This window comes from Hoplias malabaricus, chromosome X2, assembly GCF_029633855.1.
Source record: "Hoplias malabaricus isolate fHopMal1 chromosome X2, fHopMal1.hap1, whole genome shotgun sequence".
Lineage (NCBI taxonomy): Eukaryota > Metazoa > Chordata > Actinopteri > Characiformes > Erythrinidae > Hoplias > Hoplias malabaricus.
The window spans coordinates 47,665,476-47,682,997 of record NC_089819.1 but is presented as its reverse complement, the minus strand read 5'-3'; the positions used below and the strand labels follow the sequence as shown (position 1 = coordinate 47,682,997).

Here is a 17,522-nt window from a genome sequence, read left to right as displayed (position 1 = left end):
CGCGTTAGCCAATAAAGTGGAATTAATTTCGTCCGAAATTAAAATGAGTTAAATTGGATGTATGATTCATAAATCTCGTTCAAAAGATTCGGCTCTTTTAACTGAATCGGACCCTACATCTCTCGGTGCTGAACAAGGCACACAGGCACGTCATCGCCCAGGTCTCTGAAGGTGGGCGAGGTTAAAGAAAATGACCCCATAATTTAAGTTACTCATTTATTAAGTTATTCGTTCATTATCTGTAACATCAAATTCAGGGTCGCGGTGGGTCCAGAGCCTACCCGGAATCACTGGGCACAAGGCTGCTCTAAAATATGTTGGGTCAAATATATTTTACAAGTATTAGCTTAAAAGCTCCAGGGCAAAAGTATGAAGAAGCAAAATCTGGACATCAAATATATTTTGGCTGATCATCTATGTTCCTGTTAAGGGTATAAACGTGTTTAAATGTGTTATTTTTACTTTTATTACCAGACTAGTAAATATGGAAACTAGATCTATATAAGATTTTTTCACTGATATTAGCTCTTAATGTCCTGTTTAGCGTATGATTGGATATACAGTGCTGCTTCTGCACAAGATGTTGAGGGGGTGTCTCATGAAGCATGATAGCTCAGTTCAAGAATACAAGCCAAATGTGAGGATCATCCAGTGGGAAAATCCATTAGCACTCCTCTTCTTGAACAGCTTTAAAAAACCCTTTGGCATACATTCTCTACACTTGAGAAATCTTAGTTTGTGAATTTCTCCATGATGTTACAAAAACTAATCTTCGATAGGGTGTTGAAACTGCAGTATTATTACAGGGCAATAGAGTTACAACAATGAACCTAAGTCCACCTAAAAAAACTTGGTGTTTCCAACTTTAAACAGTACTCGAAGTGCAGAATCCATCTTTCTTCCACACCCATCAGTGATTGTTGTTTTGTCAGTGTTATAAATGGTACAAGTGTTAAATGGTTCAGGTATGTTTTTGGAGGGCTCTAAACATCTACAGATGGCATGCATACCTTTTTTTCCACCTTAGGCACATTTTAAGCCAAGAAAATGTTCCCACACTTTAGGAATTTCAGATGAATTTATTCACAAGAAATGTTTGTATGTAATCAGAGGTTTTTATTTTAAAAAATAACATCAAAATCATTTTACAACCATGTAGCATTTAACACCATGAAAAATGCAAATAATGTGGTTTACTCTCTACTCTGCTACTGACAAAGTTTTTTTTAAATCAACAAATAAGAGAAAGCACAGTGCGTTTTATTCTGGTATGACATAAAATGAACCATAACTCTTATGGACTGAGGAGAGGATCTATATATATCCACACCGAAAGTCAGGAAGAAGCATTTCCACACATCGTTGGCATTACCTCTCTGAATACCAAAAATCTCTAGTCTTCTTCCTCCTCTTCAGCAGCCTTGCGGAAGTTCTTACGATTCACCTTCTTTCCACTGTTGAAGGGAACATTTCTTGGATTTTCTTCTGCTGCTGGCACCATTTTCCTTTTCCTCCCCCCTTCACCCTTGTGACTTAGCGAGACCACCTTTCCCCCTTCTTCCTCCTGGCCAACATCCAGGTGGACCAGGCCAACTGTGTTCTTCTTACCTTGCTCTAACCTTTCACTACACTGGCCTACATCTTTGGAGCCTTGACTGGGCCTGGTGAAGATAATCTTATGCTCAGAGCTACTGCTGTGGTCCTGGTTAAAAGCAGGGGTGAAGGCTTCTTCAGTGGCCTCACGGGACCTTCTGCGTTCCTGAAGCCCTTGTATATACTCAAAAGCCACCTGGCTGTTCTTTTTGTCGCTGGTCTCAGGGACGTCCTCCAGGTTGTAACGGGTCCAGCGTTCAGGATGGGCCAGATAATCTGGGACTTTAGCTGAAGGAGCTTTACTGGTTCTCTCTGATGGCCGTTCGTATTTCGCTTTAGCAGACGGTGGTGGGGAGGGAGGGGCAGGCCGAGCAAACGTGCCGTCAAGGACATTGTCATCGGCTAACTGATTTGAAGTGAGCTTTGCGGCACTATCCAGCTGATCAAAGATGCTCCTGCTGCGGTCTGTGAATCCAGAACTCCCACCAGTCAATCTGAAAACAGGCTTTCCTTGAGGACCAGCTTGACCCTGGGTAGCGTTCTCCTCTTCCCCAGAGGAGGAAGACAAGTCCTCAACCTTTCTGTTAAAGAGCTCTGAAGACTCTTCAGGATCTGAGTCACTCAGAGAAAGGTCATCTGGCACATCAACAGCATCTCTATTGGACAAGCTGTTGAGAGTATCATCCTTGACCTTTAACTCACTCATAGTGTAAAAGTAAGGATGTCAACAGAGGTCACTGCTGAATACTGGGAGTCCCATGTCAACCTGTAAGGGTAGAAGGTCAAGACATAAAAATGATATAAATTACTGTCAACTGCTTAATATATTTTTCTAGCTTCCCCTTCTTTTTAATATCTTACAAATGATTGTGTGCAGAAGAATAATAATAAAATACCTCATTCCACTGGGAGAATTTAAACCAGGCAATACTGGATAGGTCATGATAGAGGAATCAATAGTACCTACCCATACTTAAAGCAGCTTCCATTTAAATTAAGTAGAAAAAACAGATGCTTAGCTTTTGGCAAACAAAAACGAAAACCTAAATCTGTGAACTCAATGTATGAGACATATCATTCAAATTTATCACTTAGGCAAACATAGTAGTTCCTTTCCAATATATTTTCCAAACCTGTGGCCCAATGCTGATGTTTACCTACACTGTAATGCAATCAAATATTAATTAATTCATTATCTGTAACCTCTCATCCAGTTCAGGGTCACGGTGGGTGCAGAGCCTACAGAGGAAACCCACACAGAAACAGGGAGAACACACCAAACTCTTCACAGACAGTCACCCGGAGCGGGACTCGAACTCACAACCTCCAGGTCCCTGGAGCTGTGTGACTGCGACACTACCTGCTGCCACTGTGCCACCCACAATCAAACAGTGTATAATATGTAAATAAGGTATATTACTGGGGTCGAAGACTCACATTCTATGAGTTTCCCAGCTCAGAAATGTCTGTATATTACAGCAAATGTCATCAAATCTCAAAACAGACACAGGGATTTAATGCGGCCCAACAGAAAGAAATGACCGTGTTGAGACTTAAAGACTCAGCAGAACCATTTCTTTCAGTTGGGGTTGATCCATGTGGGAAATAATGCAGAACACTAGGTTCTGAGTTAACAGTAAAAAGAGAAGGACAAATTCAAATTTGCAGGACAGTTAATTGAATATATCCACTTGCCAGCTAGTAAAAAATGTCCACATTGCAAATAGAATGTTAATCTGTTGTGCTGCAGTAATCTCCAGGGCATACTCATCTGATTATGACTCTAGAAGGTACAAGTAAATTTTGAAAGATTACAAATGAGTTTGAGATGTGTACTGCTGGGCAGGCTGAGGTCCCCTACCCTACTAAGAAAGTTATGGAGGTTATGGCTACATCACTAAACTAGCACTATTCATTTACGTATTCATTAGCCTAAACCCATTTGACAGCAGTCAGGAGTAATTTGTGGGTCACAGACTCTTCAACGACGGTGACGTATGTTCATAATGCATGCCGGGTAATGCGGGGAGACCCGGACCAAACACAAACACTGTTAAACTAACGAGGCAGACAGGAATAAGTGTTGACTAGAGAATACAGCATAATATATCATATAACATTAGAGTAGGTTGTATCCGAACATCACCTTTGACACAACATGCAACACGAATAGCAAAAACAATTAGCCTAGCAGCTAGCCATACGTGTACCTAAAAATGTAAACACATCAAGCTGTAACCCAGTACCTAGAATTGCCTCGAACATTGTGTATTTTCATGTCCTTTATTATTCATGTCTTATTAACTACAGGTCTCGTGAACGTTTGAAGAAACCTAGCTACATTCTCTTACCTCAGGCTCTTCTTCTGCGAAGGAAGAGAAGTGTATATACCGCCCCTTACTGAAGAGGACGGGGATTATCAGCTCTGCATTGTTTCTTTTTTTATATATACATTTGTTTCCAGCAGATGGAGACATTGTAGGGTTAGAATTTGCCCAAGAACCGTTCCAGGTGTTTTAATGAGATTATTTCTGAATTACAATATCTGCTTTGGATTGAAGAGTTATATTGAGCAGATGGGATACAAAGAATCAGAGTGAATCTAATAGAAACTTCTTTACTGGATAATCAGAAACCCCCAGTGCCCAGCGAATCGACCACTGCTGAGAATATTCTGGTTTTATTTTTGTGTTTCGTGACAAAACGTTTGTCTATCATATTTTCAGCTCAGGCTAACATTTGTAAGACTAATGCAGAGAAGCTGGACTAATAGAATGGAATTCTCTGGAGCAGCTGCACATGAGCTAATAAGATCACCAAGCTCAATGCCAAAAAGGGTGATTGTATGTTTTATCAAATAAAATAAAATCCAGAATGAAAAGTCAATTTCAATAATGCCCATTGCATTTGATCCATGTACTCTTTGGTCATTATTTTTTCGTTTTAAAAATGTTCTACAGCTTGTAAGGTTAGCCTGTCGCAGAGTTGGTATACATGGAGACATAATCAGGTGCTAAGGGTTTTCATGCTGACAGCAAACACTTAGAGGTAAACACATTAAAGACTGGTTGTAGTAATACAGTGATTAGATTTGTGAGGGTGAGGGTGAACATATTTGAGAGTGTGCACATGCTATAAATATTGGTAGATGGGGCGAAGCACGAGATTGGAAATTGCTGGTGGACGTAGGTAAAAAAATTGCATTAACTACACTAAAGCCAGATATGGTGCTGTACTCTGAAAGTAAATGGATAGTTTATTCCACAGAGTTCCAACAGTCCCATTTGAGGATGCAGTAGACGAAGCATTCGAAAGGAAGAAGCTGAAGCACACTGACTTGGCGGCTGAGGTGCGGGAACGCGGGTGGCAGGCACATGTTAGACCAGTGGAGATGGGTGTTAGGGGATTTGTAGCCAAGTCTGCCACATCCCTGCTTGTGCAGTTCAGCATCAGGGGCCTGGAAGCTGTGAAGGAGTTATCAGAAACAGCTGAAAGGTCTAGTCAGTTGTGAATAAGGAGAACACAGACTAGTTGGGGAAATGCTCTGTAGAGGTGCTGTTGTGGTGGTTGATGTAGCACGTAAAGATCACATGGAACTGGTGGTACTGAGCATGCATTAACGGTGCCAGTGGGGCCTTAGTCCCTAGGGAAGCCAGTGTGGATTTACTGTTGTGATACTTAAGGTTAAGTTAGGACTGTAAAACTAGCTTGGAGAGGGGTAGGTCTGGAACGCCAGACTTCACTGTTGAGCCTTCTGTTGAGGTGTTGTGGGTTTAATTCAGTGAAACACTAATGAGGGGAGGTGCCTACCTGATGACCCCTGTGAAGAGCTAGTGATGCAGTGGGTGGTTTGGGTACTCATATGAATGAGTAACTGTAGATGTTAAGGGTAGTTGGTTGCTGATCGGATCATAAACAGCCACAGAAACCTTAGGGTGTAGGTGTAGGATTGGAACAATAGAAATTATGTGGGTGCCAGCAGGAAGAGAATGTGGTGGGCCTTATGTGAAGCTCTAATGGATTGGCATAGGATATTTTACATCATATCTTGTGTATGATTATAATCTTTAATATCACTGAATTTGTGCAATAATAAATTTGACTAAAATTACCAGGTCATTATGATTATTTTTCATTTCAAATCTCTTTAATGAGGCAAAACACACATTGCTTATTTCATATGTTTACATATATTCTACCATTATTTATAATGACATGTATTATATGACAACAGTGTTAAGCTTCAGTTCCATAACAATGTGACATGTGAAATAGCTGCAGAGATGGCTATAAAAGATAGTCCCCTTCTTGAAATGTGTACAAATGCTTCAGAGTGTGGTTCTAAAGACATCCTGCTAACTAACATCTCTGAAAACAGTAAACGTACAAGAGCAAACGCAAAAAAATATGAGTGCTTTGTATTTACACACCTTGAGTTGCCTTGGTGTTAAACTTTGGTTTGAGAAAAATAAAAAGACAGACAGTTTTTCTGTTTATTATTATTTGTGAATTTATGTTTTGATTTAAAAGGAAAACAAAGATTTGTTTTCATTTTTACATGGATTATTATTACCTAGATTTGAAGTATGAAATGAAAATCAAATAACCATCTGTTTTTCCTTGTTTAATATATGTTTTTAAAATGAAAAAAGAATGGCAAAAAAGTACACTGACCCATTTCTACCAAACTTTTGTTTATTGGTTATCATTTCATCTAGTTTTTTCCCTGAAACCATTTTCGTATCGCACTCGTTTACATATTCTGATCCATTTTAATCTTCCACATGTTTGAAGCTATAGCCCCACTCAGATGAGTTGTTTGACAGGTATTCACGAACATGAGAAACCAGTTTTGGAAGTGCTTTTTTATTCAGTGAAACTCATACGCCCACCTAAATTGGACCAAGGCCCACCCAGGCCCCCAGTATTTGTCTTCCAAAGCATGCCACATTTGGCAATGAGAATACTCTCTTAATTGTGCTTAAAAATTTACATTTATTTCACACAGCAGCGCTGAGAGCAACAGGTCAGTGCTGAAACACTGGGAAACTTACGGCTCTGCATTTAGAGCACCTTGTCTTAGAAACTAAATTTGATTCTCCCTCAACACATCTATGATGACAATAAAATGGACTGAATTTTAAAATCAAAGTAATTCTTTAAACATTAAAATTACATTAATTTCATATAAGAATAGTAACATTCACAAACTATTCTTGGCGTGTCAAACCAATATTAGAGGCCTACACCGAAACATAACAGTAACAGTAAAACAATGCCAGCAAATGTGTCCTACCATAACTATAATATTTAAGTTAAACATATGACCTATAAGTTAAATATGAAAATGAAATGAGGATGAAACTGTGTTTAGGTCTCGTAGACCAATAGGATTCTTTCACTTCAGATCTCATTGTAATTAAGCAACATTTTAAAATTGTAGTAGTTAATGTCATTAAGCAATATTAAAAAAGAGAAAGCTTTACAGTAATACAGTATTTTCAAAATACATGGACAGATTATGCTTTGCCGTTGTTCAGAAAGGATCCCAGGATGTTTATTATTCTGTATAATATACAGTGTACAATGCAGCCAATACAGGAACTGGTTAAAATCTGTTCAATTCCAGAAATAAGAAAGACAGGACTAAGATTAAGTTTTTGGTTTTGAGTGGGGCTTAGAGACAAGTGTAAAGTGGCCCTGCTTGATGGTGACTTTATTGGGATTATAATCAAATACCCTGTAATGCCCAATCTCAAACTGAGCATGTTGACGTAGTGTAACTGACGCCTTGGACCCGCCCCTTTAAGGACAACGTCGCCCCTTATGCTGTAGTTTGATCTCGCCGAGCCGAGGTGGGAAAGTGTGGAGCGGGAGCTGTTTGAAGCGCGGAATGAAGGTTTATTCACGGATTGAGTAACTGTCAAAAAAAAGGGAAATCCCTTTTTGGATTTCAGCCATTACTCGGTGGAATTACTGACTGAAGATGAATAGGATAACCGGAAAAACGAAAGATGCAACTCTTATAGAAATGACCAACACTGCTGATGCTCATGTAGAAGGTAAAAAATTCTGTTACAGGAATAAAAACTCTGAAACTCTGAAACATTGTCCTAAACTAAAGGAAAAGAGGGCGTGTAATAGTAGCGGGTTTGTTTCTTTGTGAATGTGTTTCCTCAGAAAATGTATTCTATCGTTTTTGCCCGTTTCATATTGGAATTTTCCTTTCCACCTTAAATGATGCAGTTACATTCTTAAAGTCTGGGGCTCTGAATGTAACGGCAGCACTGTTTAAGGTGGAACGGAAAATTCAAATAAGAACCTGGTGAAGAAGAAAACACAAACATCAGTGTGTGGAGAGACGAGGTGGGGGATGATGTTTATTCCGAAAAAAACATGCAAAAATCCGTGTTTTCTCGGTATTTTGAAAAACTTCAGTGGTCTTTAATAGCTGGGCAAAGCAGCTGTACTGTAGCTAAAAGCCTGTTACTCAATTGTAAGCAAGTTAAACTAAAAGCATTCCATTTGCTCATACTGTAGCTTTAAACCAAGTCTCTGAAAGCTATTTAGTCTTGGCATCTGTTTATGACTTAAACAGATGTTGCGCTTTTGTTTTGTGTTAATTAATATGTACCATATTTTAAACCAGGTTAAATCCTGTGGTGTTTTTATTTGGGAGTACTTTACATATACGCAGAGCAGCCAACTCATGAGTACATCCTTGTTTGTGGTGTGTTAATGTATGTTGTGCTGATCTGAGTTGATCAGAACAAGTGCTGCTGCAGTTTTTCAACACCCCAGTGTCACTTCTGGACTGAGAATTTCCCACTAATCAAGAATATTTAAGTACTCACACTACTTACTTACATTAACAATTTAGAACATACATTTATTTAGATGATATATACATTGTGTAGTAATCCCTAATACAATACTGTGTTATTCTACTACAATATTATGTGCAAAATTTCAATCTATTTACCAGTGTGCAATATCTCCATGAACGATAATCATGTTCATTAGTTGTAAACAATCTTCAGAGCTTTTGATATTTATATTTTTTTAATTATATTTTATATTCCTTTATTTATGTTATAGTAATGACTAAGCTTTTCTTTGTTGCCTTTATTACTGAGTTCTTTACGGTCCCTTTGCTGCTGTAACACATTGAATGTCCCCACTGTGGGGCTAATAAAGGATTACCTTATCTTATCTTATATTATATTTAGCCAACAATATTCTGTGGGTAGCATCCTGTGATCACTGATCAGGGACTAGAAGATGTCCACACAAATGGGCAGCAACTGATGAACTCCCCTCTGAGAGCTGACATATATAAGATGCACCAGCAAGGCAGATGTGTCTAATAGAGTGGACAGTGAGTGGGCACAGTGTTTAAAAATTACAGCAACACTCCTGTGTCTGTTCCTTTTAGAGCAGTGCAACACAAAATGACCCCAAAACATACCCCAAATAACACAGACACTGTGGTTGTCTTATGGGCTCCTTACCATTGAAAATTTGGAGAAAGGAAATGAAAAGGTAGCAACCACAGTAAAAAACGTAATTTACAATTTAACATCACATCACCATAACCTCTGGGAATCACTATATTAACACTGTCCTTTAAGTCTGTGGAACTGTTTGGCATTTCCCTCATTAAACTTGTTCAAACGCTTGGAGTATTTGAGCTGACTCTTCAGTGAGAATGCCATGCAGTTGAAATCATGTTCTGTTTTGAGCAGTGGGGCACTTTTCTCATCATATGTGCTGTATGAGAGTTCATAGTTGGTTCCCTTTTGAGGTTTTGACCCTCAAACCAATCTGGAACGTTCCTCAACCACCCCTTTCATAATTTAGTTTTTCCACATGGTATAGTTTCTGCCTTGACCAAACGTGTGATTCCAGCAGCCCCTTATCAAGTTCTTCCCAGAACCTAGTAAGTCATGTTGACTGTCACTTCCACTGTCTGCATAAGGGGAATTTTTAGAATGCTTTGGATACTCAGCTCTTGGACAAGCTCAAAAGCAAGGTGTCTTGGATAGGAAGGCTAAAATCTGCAGGGTTCTGACACTTGCCAGATTTTATCTTACACTTTTCTTGCATTTTCATGTTTTTTCCAAAGGCCTCCCTTATAACATTTGTGCATCTTTGAAAAAACACACTTATTATATATTTTAAATGAATGGTTGGCTGACCTTCTATAGGATGATAAGCCGAATATATGTAAATGTGTGGGCTGTCACACGGCTCCAGGGTCCTGGGTTTGTGGGTTCAAGCCCCACTCCGGGTGACTGTCTGTGAGGAGTTTGGTGTGTTCACTGTAAATGTGTCACTGCAAAAATAGCATTACAGAAGGTCCTCGGGTTACGTCAGTCCCGACTTACTATGTTTCATGTTTACGACACATCTCCCATTTACTGTATAAAGCCCTGTTTCGACTTAAGTGGTTTTGAGTCTTAATTGTCGTAAAGCGAATTCGTGTTTGGTGTGCGAGGCTCGGAACCGAGAAGGATAGGTGTTAGGATAGGATAAGTGCTTATAGTATGTTATTTACGTACAGTATGTACATATGTTCCGACTTACACCGAAAATTGGTTTACGACGCGACGTAGGAACGGATCAACGTCGTAAGTCAACGACCCCCTCTATTTCAAAATTGTCTGTTTCTGTACATTGACAGAGGAGTACAGTTTATGCATTTACAAAACATATTTTGTAATATTTTACATATTTTGTGCTCTACACCAACTGTAAAGTCTACCCTATTGACAAATGTTTCTTTTAATGGTATTGATGATGCCATGAGTGAATGTCAGATCCAACTCTTTTTCCCATTAATGAGTGGCAAACTCCTTTATGTAGTGTGCAGCTCAAGTGAGTCAGCAAAAGAGATGTTAGCAGCTATTGTTCCCAAAATGTGACAGACTGAATGAAGTTCATTAAACCAGACACAAGGGAAGGGAGTGTGTATGTGTGGTTAAATGAATGCATGTGTGCATTGTGAAGACCTGTTTGAAATCAGTTTGCAGCCCTCCTCACTGTGCCCATGTGCTTTTGTGGGATGAATAAGGGCTATTTGAAAGTATCCCAGAGACGACGTTCAGCATTTGGGAAATGCCTGCTCAGCAGCGAAGAGGAAGAGTGCTATGTGAGGGGAAAATTTCAGCCAAGTCTCCTTCTCATTGACAAAACTACTGCAGTAATTTAATCTTTAATTAACAAAGCCTAACCAATACATCAGTGATTCAGTTGAATCTTCTGTTGTAGCCTTCAGAAGTCTATTTAATCTGGTCTATTTAATAAGTCTGTGAACTGTACTTTAAAAAAAAAAAAATAAAAAAAAAAAGATACCATTTGTAAAACGTTATTTCTGTACAGCGCTGATTGCTAATCTTCATGTGCGGCACGGTGGCACAGCAGATAGTGTCGCTATCACACAACCTGGAGTTGTGGGTTCGAGTCCCGCTCCGGGTGACTGTCTGTGAGGTGTTTGGGGTGTTCTCCCTGTGTCTGTGTGGGTTTCCTCTGGGTGACTGTCTGTGAGGAGTGTGGGGTGTTCTCCCTGTGTCTGTGTGGGTTTCCTCTGGGTGACTGTCTGTGAGGAGTGTGGGGTGTTCTCCCTGTGTCTGTGTGGGTTTCCTCTGGGTGACTGTCTGTGAGGTGTTTGGGGTGTTCTCCCCATGTCTGTGTAGGTTTCCTCCGGGTGACTGTCTGTGAGGAGTGTGGTGTGATCTCCCTGTGTCTGTGTGGGTTTCCTCCGGGTGACTGTGTGTGAGGTGTTTGGGGTGTTCTCCCAGTCTGTGTAGGTTTCCTCCAGGTGACTGTCTGTGAGGTGTTTGGGGTGTTCTCCCTGTGTCTGTGTGGGTTTCCTCCGGGTGACTGTGTGTGAGGTGTTTGGGGTGTTCTCTCTGTGTCTGTGTAGGTTTCCTCTGGGTGACTGTCTGTGAGGTGTTTGGGGTGTTCTCCCTGTGTCTGTGTAGGTTTCCTCCGGGTGACTGTCTGTGAGGTGTTTGGGGTGTTCTCCCCATGTCTGTGTAGGTTTCCTCCGGGTGACTGTCTGTGAAGTGTTTGTGCTGTTCTCCCTGTGTCTGAGTGGGTTTCCTCCGGGTGACTGTCTGTGAAGTGTTTGGGCTGTTCTCCCTGTGTCTGAGTGGGTTTCCTCCGGGTGACTGTGTTTGGGGTGTTCTCCCCGTGTCTGTGTAGGTTTCCGCCGGGTGCTCCAGTTTCCTCCCATAGTCCAAAAACACACGTTGGTAGGTGGATTGGCAACTCTGAATCTCCCTGGGTGTGAATGTGTGTATCTAGCCACTTATAGCTAATCCTCATGTAACTATTTAGTGTTTATCAGTTTTCATGCTTTGTCATGCATAAGGGCATTTATAAGAGCTCTTAGAGAAAAGACATGAATCTACAGAGTGTAGTCAGAAGAAACAGTAGTCATAAATTTAATTTGTGTAACATGAACTAACAACAAAAGCAACAAAACCAACTAACCTTAACCCTGTGTAACAATTTTTCACCAGTGGCCTGTAGCTTTAAAAAAATGAAATCATCCACCTATTTACTTGTAGTCCTTACTGCTTTCTCTGTGATGTATGGACAGTATCTGTTTTGCAAGGTCTTTGTTCATATAAAAAATGCACGAAAATTCCTGTAGTCAAATATATTTTCCAATCCAATGAACTGCAGTTTGAAGTGGCTTCAACAGTCAGGTTACGTAATTAATGATAGCATAGGTGTCCAGTGAAATAAGCAGAGAGAGAGAGAGAGAGAGAAAGCCTAGTTTACCGGACTGAGACACTTGGATTATAAAGTGGTTATTTTGTTTTAAATAAAATAGTGTATGTTGCATTTAAGATAATTGAATCAGTTAAAGTGTCATTGAATGTTGCTTGTTTAAATTAAGGTGAACATGGACAGGTTGGAGTGACTGTTTGCCAAAATGTAATTCATTCATGTAATTTTATTAAATCTTTAAATTAATTTAGAGAAATATCAGTGTGCTTTTAATTGTCAATTATGTCCCTCTTTAATGAGGAAAATTAACATTGGGTGTTAACGTTATTTATTTTAAAATTATTTAATAAAATCGTACTGTTTAAAAGAAAATGACCTGAGTAACAGATCCTGGTAATAACGCTGAACTGTTTTATTTTTATAGACATGTCAGGCAGTGAACACTGAAGAGTCACTTATTGGTCTATCAGGCGTTTTCTAAAATACTTAAATGAAGTGTCACTTGTTTCCCTTGTTTATCTTGGATTTGACTGTTTCCCTTATCAGTGCAGACCTTATGGACACGCTGTAGAGAGGACAAAACAGTGACGTTCATGAGGTCCTCATATGTTACTGGGAAATCTTCAGTGTGTGGGTGTGGGGATTAAATCAGCTTCTACACTGGTGCTGCCAAATACAGTGTAATCAAGCTTGAACTAAAAAGAATGAATGAATATTAAAGTGATGGTATTTTAAAAATCTACAGTGATAGTACTTTTAAAAACACATTCATTATGGACAATGTAAATTTACACTAATGGTTATGATATAAATGCAAACAAGTCCCAAGTCTCAAACAAGCTTAAACCATCCAGGGGGTGGAGCAAATAAACTAAGGTACTCTACATGAGTCCTGTTTGGCCCAGGTCCCCCAAATGTCCATGGCTAATGCTACATTATTATTACCAACCACTACAACCACTGGCAAAAATGATGGGATCACTACCATTAGAGGATGTTCACTCAAGTATACCTCAATCAAATTAACTTTAATTATTCATTTATTTATTATCTGGAACTGTTTCATCATGTTCAGGATCGTGGTGTGTCCTGGAATCACCTAGCACAAGGCAGGAATACTCGCTTAACAGGGCACAAGGCATAACAAACTCACACAGTCATGCAGTCCCTCACGCACTCGCACCTTTGGCCAATTTTATACAGCCAGTCGACCTATTTGCATTGTTTTTAGATTGAGGGAGGTGACCCAAGGTGGGGTTTGAACCCACCACCTTGAACCCTGAAGCTGTGTGGCAGCGTCTCTCCCTGTTGCGCCAACACACCGACCTTGTTTGAAATTGTGGATTCAATTGTGAGCTTGTTTTATTCCGTCATTAGAAATGGCTTGGGAATGGTGTTACTTTTCAGGATGATAATGTATTTTGCCACAGAGCAAAGGATGTTAAAGCTTCTCTTCCAGGAAAGGGTTATCAGCTCAATCTGCTATGAAACAAAAGGGTTTTATGCCATGTTTGTGATTTGGTTATTTTCTACAGAGTATACACCTCAGTGAATATCACCATTCGGTGTGGAAACACAGCCAAGTGTGGTGAATTCATCAAATTTTGGCAGGGGTTGTAGTAACAAGTATCTCATTGGATGTTGACCCATTTTAATGTTATTTGTTAATGCTATTGTTGTTTGTTTTTCCTTCGGTGAACATAAAAATGATAATTTTTTAAATCGTTTTTAATACAGCACTCTACACCATTTTCGTGGGGCATTTTTTCCAATTCCATTTGTTTGTAAACATTAAAAAAAGAAATTAATAAAACATTGTAAATATAAAAATTATAAAAAGACTACACACCACTCTTATTGGATCCAAAGTAATGAGATGCCAGTCATTACTTGTCTGTAATTAGTGCTGCCCTATGGCACCTTGTATTATGAAGCTAGAAAAATACATTATTTGGTCGTGATGAGGCATAAACAAAGTGAAACCGGTACATTTTAAATTGTAATATTTCTTATGAAAAGCTAGGGCTGTCCAAAATGCCATTTTAGGGCCTCTGAGTTTCGGGGCAATGCCCTATGAAAAGCTTTGCAAACATTTATTGCTATATGTAAAAGTTAATCTTTAAAGTAACACTGTAGCCAAAGGCTTTTAGGTTATAACTTCGGTAGAAAGTATCTATGGTAACAGAGCCCAGGGGTTAAGGTTTCTGTTTGATAGATGGGCAGTTATGTCAAATAACTGGTCTGAAAGTATGTAAGTTAGGTTTTTCCATAGAAAACAAATTGATCTGTAATGAGGAAATGATGTCAAACATATCTTTCACCATGTTTGTTTGTGTTTTTGAATGCTCCTTCTAGATTTAACATTCCACTGCGTTTGCAAAGTGATAGAGAAAACATAAAGAATTCCTGAAGCTTAGAGATAAAGCAATCAGCTTCTTATTTCAAAGGAACTGTGTGGGCAAGTACTGCCTGGGCATTCTTGTAATTCTGCAGTTATGTATGTTCCCAAACAACCTGTACCAATACTGAGAGGTGCATGTTCACCTAAGTGAAGATTGCATAATGAGATTATACAAGTAATAAAACAAACAGTTCTGTGAAAAGCAGAACATGTTGTTGATCACCCTTGCAGACCAGTACAACAGCAAAGAGAGATAGAGATAGAAAGGGAAATATTAGCAACTAACACAATAATTTGGAGGGAAATTCTCTTCCAGAGAGACATAAAAGTAGTCTAAGGCAGATACATGTCTCAGACTTGCACTTAAAAGTGTAATGTACTGACTTCAACTGAGTTAAATTTGGAGATATTGTGATACTTTTGCTGGGTCATTACCAATGCTAATATTAAAACATTTTTTATTGTTGTTTCTGATACTTACATTAAACCAGTATTTGTTTTCTTATAAAAAATTTAAATTACCTGATGGTTCTAAAACCAAAATCTGATAATATCCATTAAATCTGTAGTTCATATTTGTACATGTCAGAAATGATATAAAAACATGATCAAGTCAGCTCAATAAAAGCTGGTTTCAGAATACAAGTATAATTTTTGTCTTTTACACAAATTTATTTTTCACATTACGATATTTCCAGACGGAAAAAATGACCTCTGTAAACATGCTTATTTACTGAAGTTTAAAAAGTTTGTCTGTCCTGGCCATGACCTTGTTTCAGACCTTTTTTTTTTTTTTTTTTGGCAGTCTTCCTGCCTTTGACAAACCCAGCCCCACTGGGGGGGTCATTGTGACTATGTGATAAGAAGTACTCTATTTTTGCCTCTATGACTGAATAATCTTGCAAACAAATATTGCAATGGTGTTTTGGGTTTGTTGTTTTCAAGTTGACACGTTTTGTTAAGTGAAAGATCTGTTTTTAAATGTACCACTTCTTTGACTGACATACTTGAGGGGGTTTTGTGTAATAGCTACTGTACGAGGTGTTCAAACGATTGTCTGAGTACCTTGAGACCATGGCCAGAATGTGAGGAAGACATATCCCAGCATCATTTGTAAATGAGCATTATTGAAATTTCACAGGAAACTACATGACGTAGCTTGGTTTTGAAGGTTGCTAACTGCCTGTAAGGGAACCTTTGGTGGTGATAGGGAATGCATTGGCACTGGATGTGAACCAAACAGAAAGTAACAGATTTCTGAACACAAATTAACATTTTTTCTAAACTGAAAAGTGTAATAGTAACTGTAAAAGTAACTGTAATAGTATTTGAACATTTATAGTTTTGATTTATAGTACAAAATCAAATTATTTAGGAGGTTTTATGTTTATATATATATATATATGCAAAACATAAAAGTCCCACAGCTGGGACGAAAAAAATATGACTCATGCTCATGACTGTGTGTAAAGCTTTGTTTTGACACAGAACTCTGAGTGTGGCACTGACAAACATTGCATGCAAGGATCTCCTTGGGAACAGTTTTGTGAAACCAGGTGTTGCAGGTGTCCTTTTTCCAGCTTTCATCACCTACAGTAGACTAACAGAAATCTACTACCCATGACGAGGCTACAGTGTGGCTGGCTTCTTTTCAAAACCTATGCATTCAAACTGGCTTATGGCCTCCTCCTATTTCACATTTGTCAACGCTTACCAGAATAATAAATATCTTAATTCTGGAAGTTTTGTCAAAATTCCCATAGTCTGCCTTTTTTAACAGTGTTTTTTCATGGTTTTCTGTATTTACAAACTAACACCTAATATGTAATTTCCTTTTTTGTCATTTCCTTTAACCCTCTGCCTCTCATTGTGTCCCTGGTTAAGATGGTTTTGCGGTATTGACAGGCTACAGGAAGACCATTCTGGCAGGTATGGACAGAAACTGCATACATGTGCTGTTTGTCTGTCCAGCATTGACTTCTGCTTAAAGATGATGCCCATGCTTTGGTCTTTGTGTGCTTTAATTGTTCATACCGTTTTACTTTTTCCTTCTAAGTCATTTTCTGTCAGATTTCTTTACTTTTGTAGTTATTGTAACTAGTAAAAACTATTTAGTTGCTTTTTTATAGTGGCAGGACTTCTGTACAGAGGTGAAGCCCTCCACATCTTTAATTCTGAAAGACTCAGCACCCCTCAGTTACTCTTTTTAAACGCAGTCATGTCACTGACCTGTTGCCTATTAACCTCAATAAGTTTTAAAGCATTACTACATTTTATCATCTTTTGTTTCCTTGTCCCAAATTTATTGAAACATGTTGACTGTCAAATTCTGAATGGTCAAAAAGACTATATTTCTCAGTTTCAACATTTAAAATGGTGTGCTTTGTTATAAAAACAGACCTGGACTTAATTTATACAAAATCATTCCAACTCAAATCACAATTAACATATTGATCAGAAAAAAAGGTATTTTCCCTGAATCCCTCAGTCTGAACTCGCCCATCTGTGTTTTGGAAATTCAGACTACACTGGGACACGAAACAGTTTTATAGTTTAAACAACAAACACAGGAATGCATCCAAAACAAACATGCATCCAGACCTAAGGATAAGCATGAGGATGTATGTTATAAATGCAAAAAGATTATTTAAAGAAATCAGCTTAAAAGAACCATTTAATCAACACCAAAACCTTTAAGAATTGATTGAAGTGCAGAAAGATTTGGGGAAAATATCTAATTACAATATTTCTGACAAATATTCTAATTGTGGTTTCTAATATTTATAAC

The 17,522-nt window shown here is 38.6% G+C and overlaps 2 protein-coding genes across 3 annotated transcripts in view; one reads left to right on the top strand and one right to left on the bottom strand.

Moving 5' to 3' along the window:
* Nucleotides 1–1,100: 1,100 nt before the first annotated feature.
* On the bottom strand, nucleotides 1,101–3,999 carry LOC136677133 (U5 small nuclear ribonucleoprotein TSSC4-like). 2 transcript variants are annotated; one of them, XM_066654557.1, is made up of 2 exons: nucleotides 3,945–3,999; nucleotides 1,101–2,359 (listed from the first exon to the last, which is right to left on the bottom strand). In XM_066654557.1, exon 2 carries the CDS (start codon nucleotides 2,297–2,299, stop codon nucleotides 1,394–1,396), a length of 906 nt encoding a protein of 301 aa, XP_066510654.1. In that variant the 5' UTR covers nucleotides 2,300–2,359; nucleotides 3,945–3,999; the 3' UTR covers nucleotides 1,101–1,393. The 2 variants fall into 2 exon arrangements, with proteins under 2 accessions (XP_066510654.1, XP_066510655.1); XM_066654558.1 differs by lacking the exon at nucleotides 3,945–3,999 and adding an exon at nucleotides 3,840–3,941.
* A 3,493-nt stretch (nucleotides 4,000–7,492) lies between these two features.
* Nucleotides 7,493–17,522, top strand: part of LOC136676391 (anoctamin-5-like) — a 40,106-nt gene continuing 30,076 nt past the window's right edge. The window contains exon 1 of the mRNA XM_066653370.1: nucleotides 7,493–7,655. Coding sequence (XP_066509467.1) covers nucleotides 7,580–7,655 — 76 coding nt within the window. The 5' untranslated portion in view covers nucleotides 7,493–7,579. The remainder of the gene's footprint in view (nucleotides 7,656–17,522) is intronic.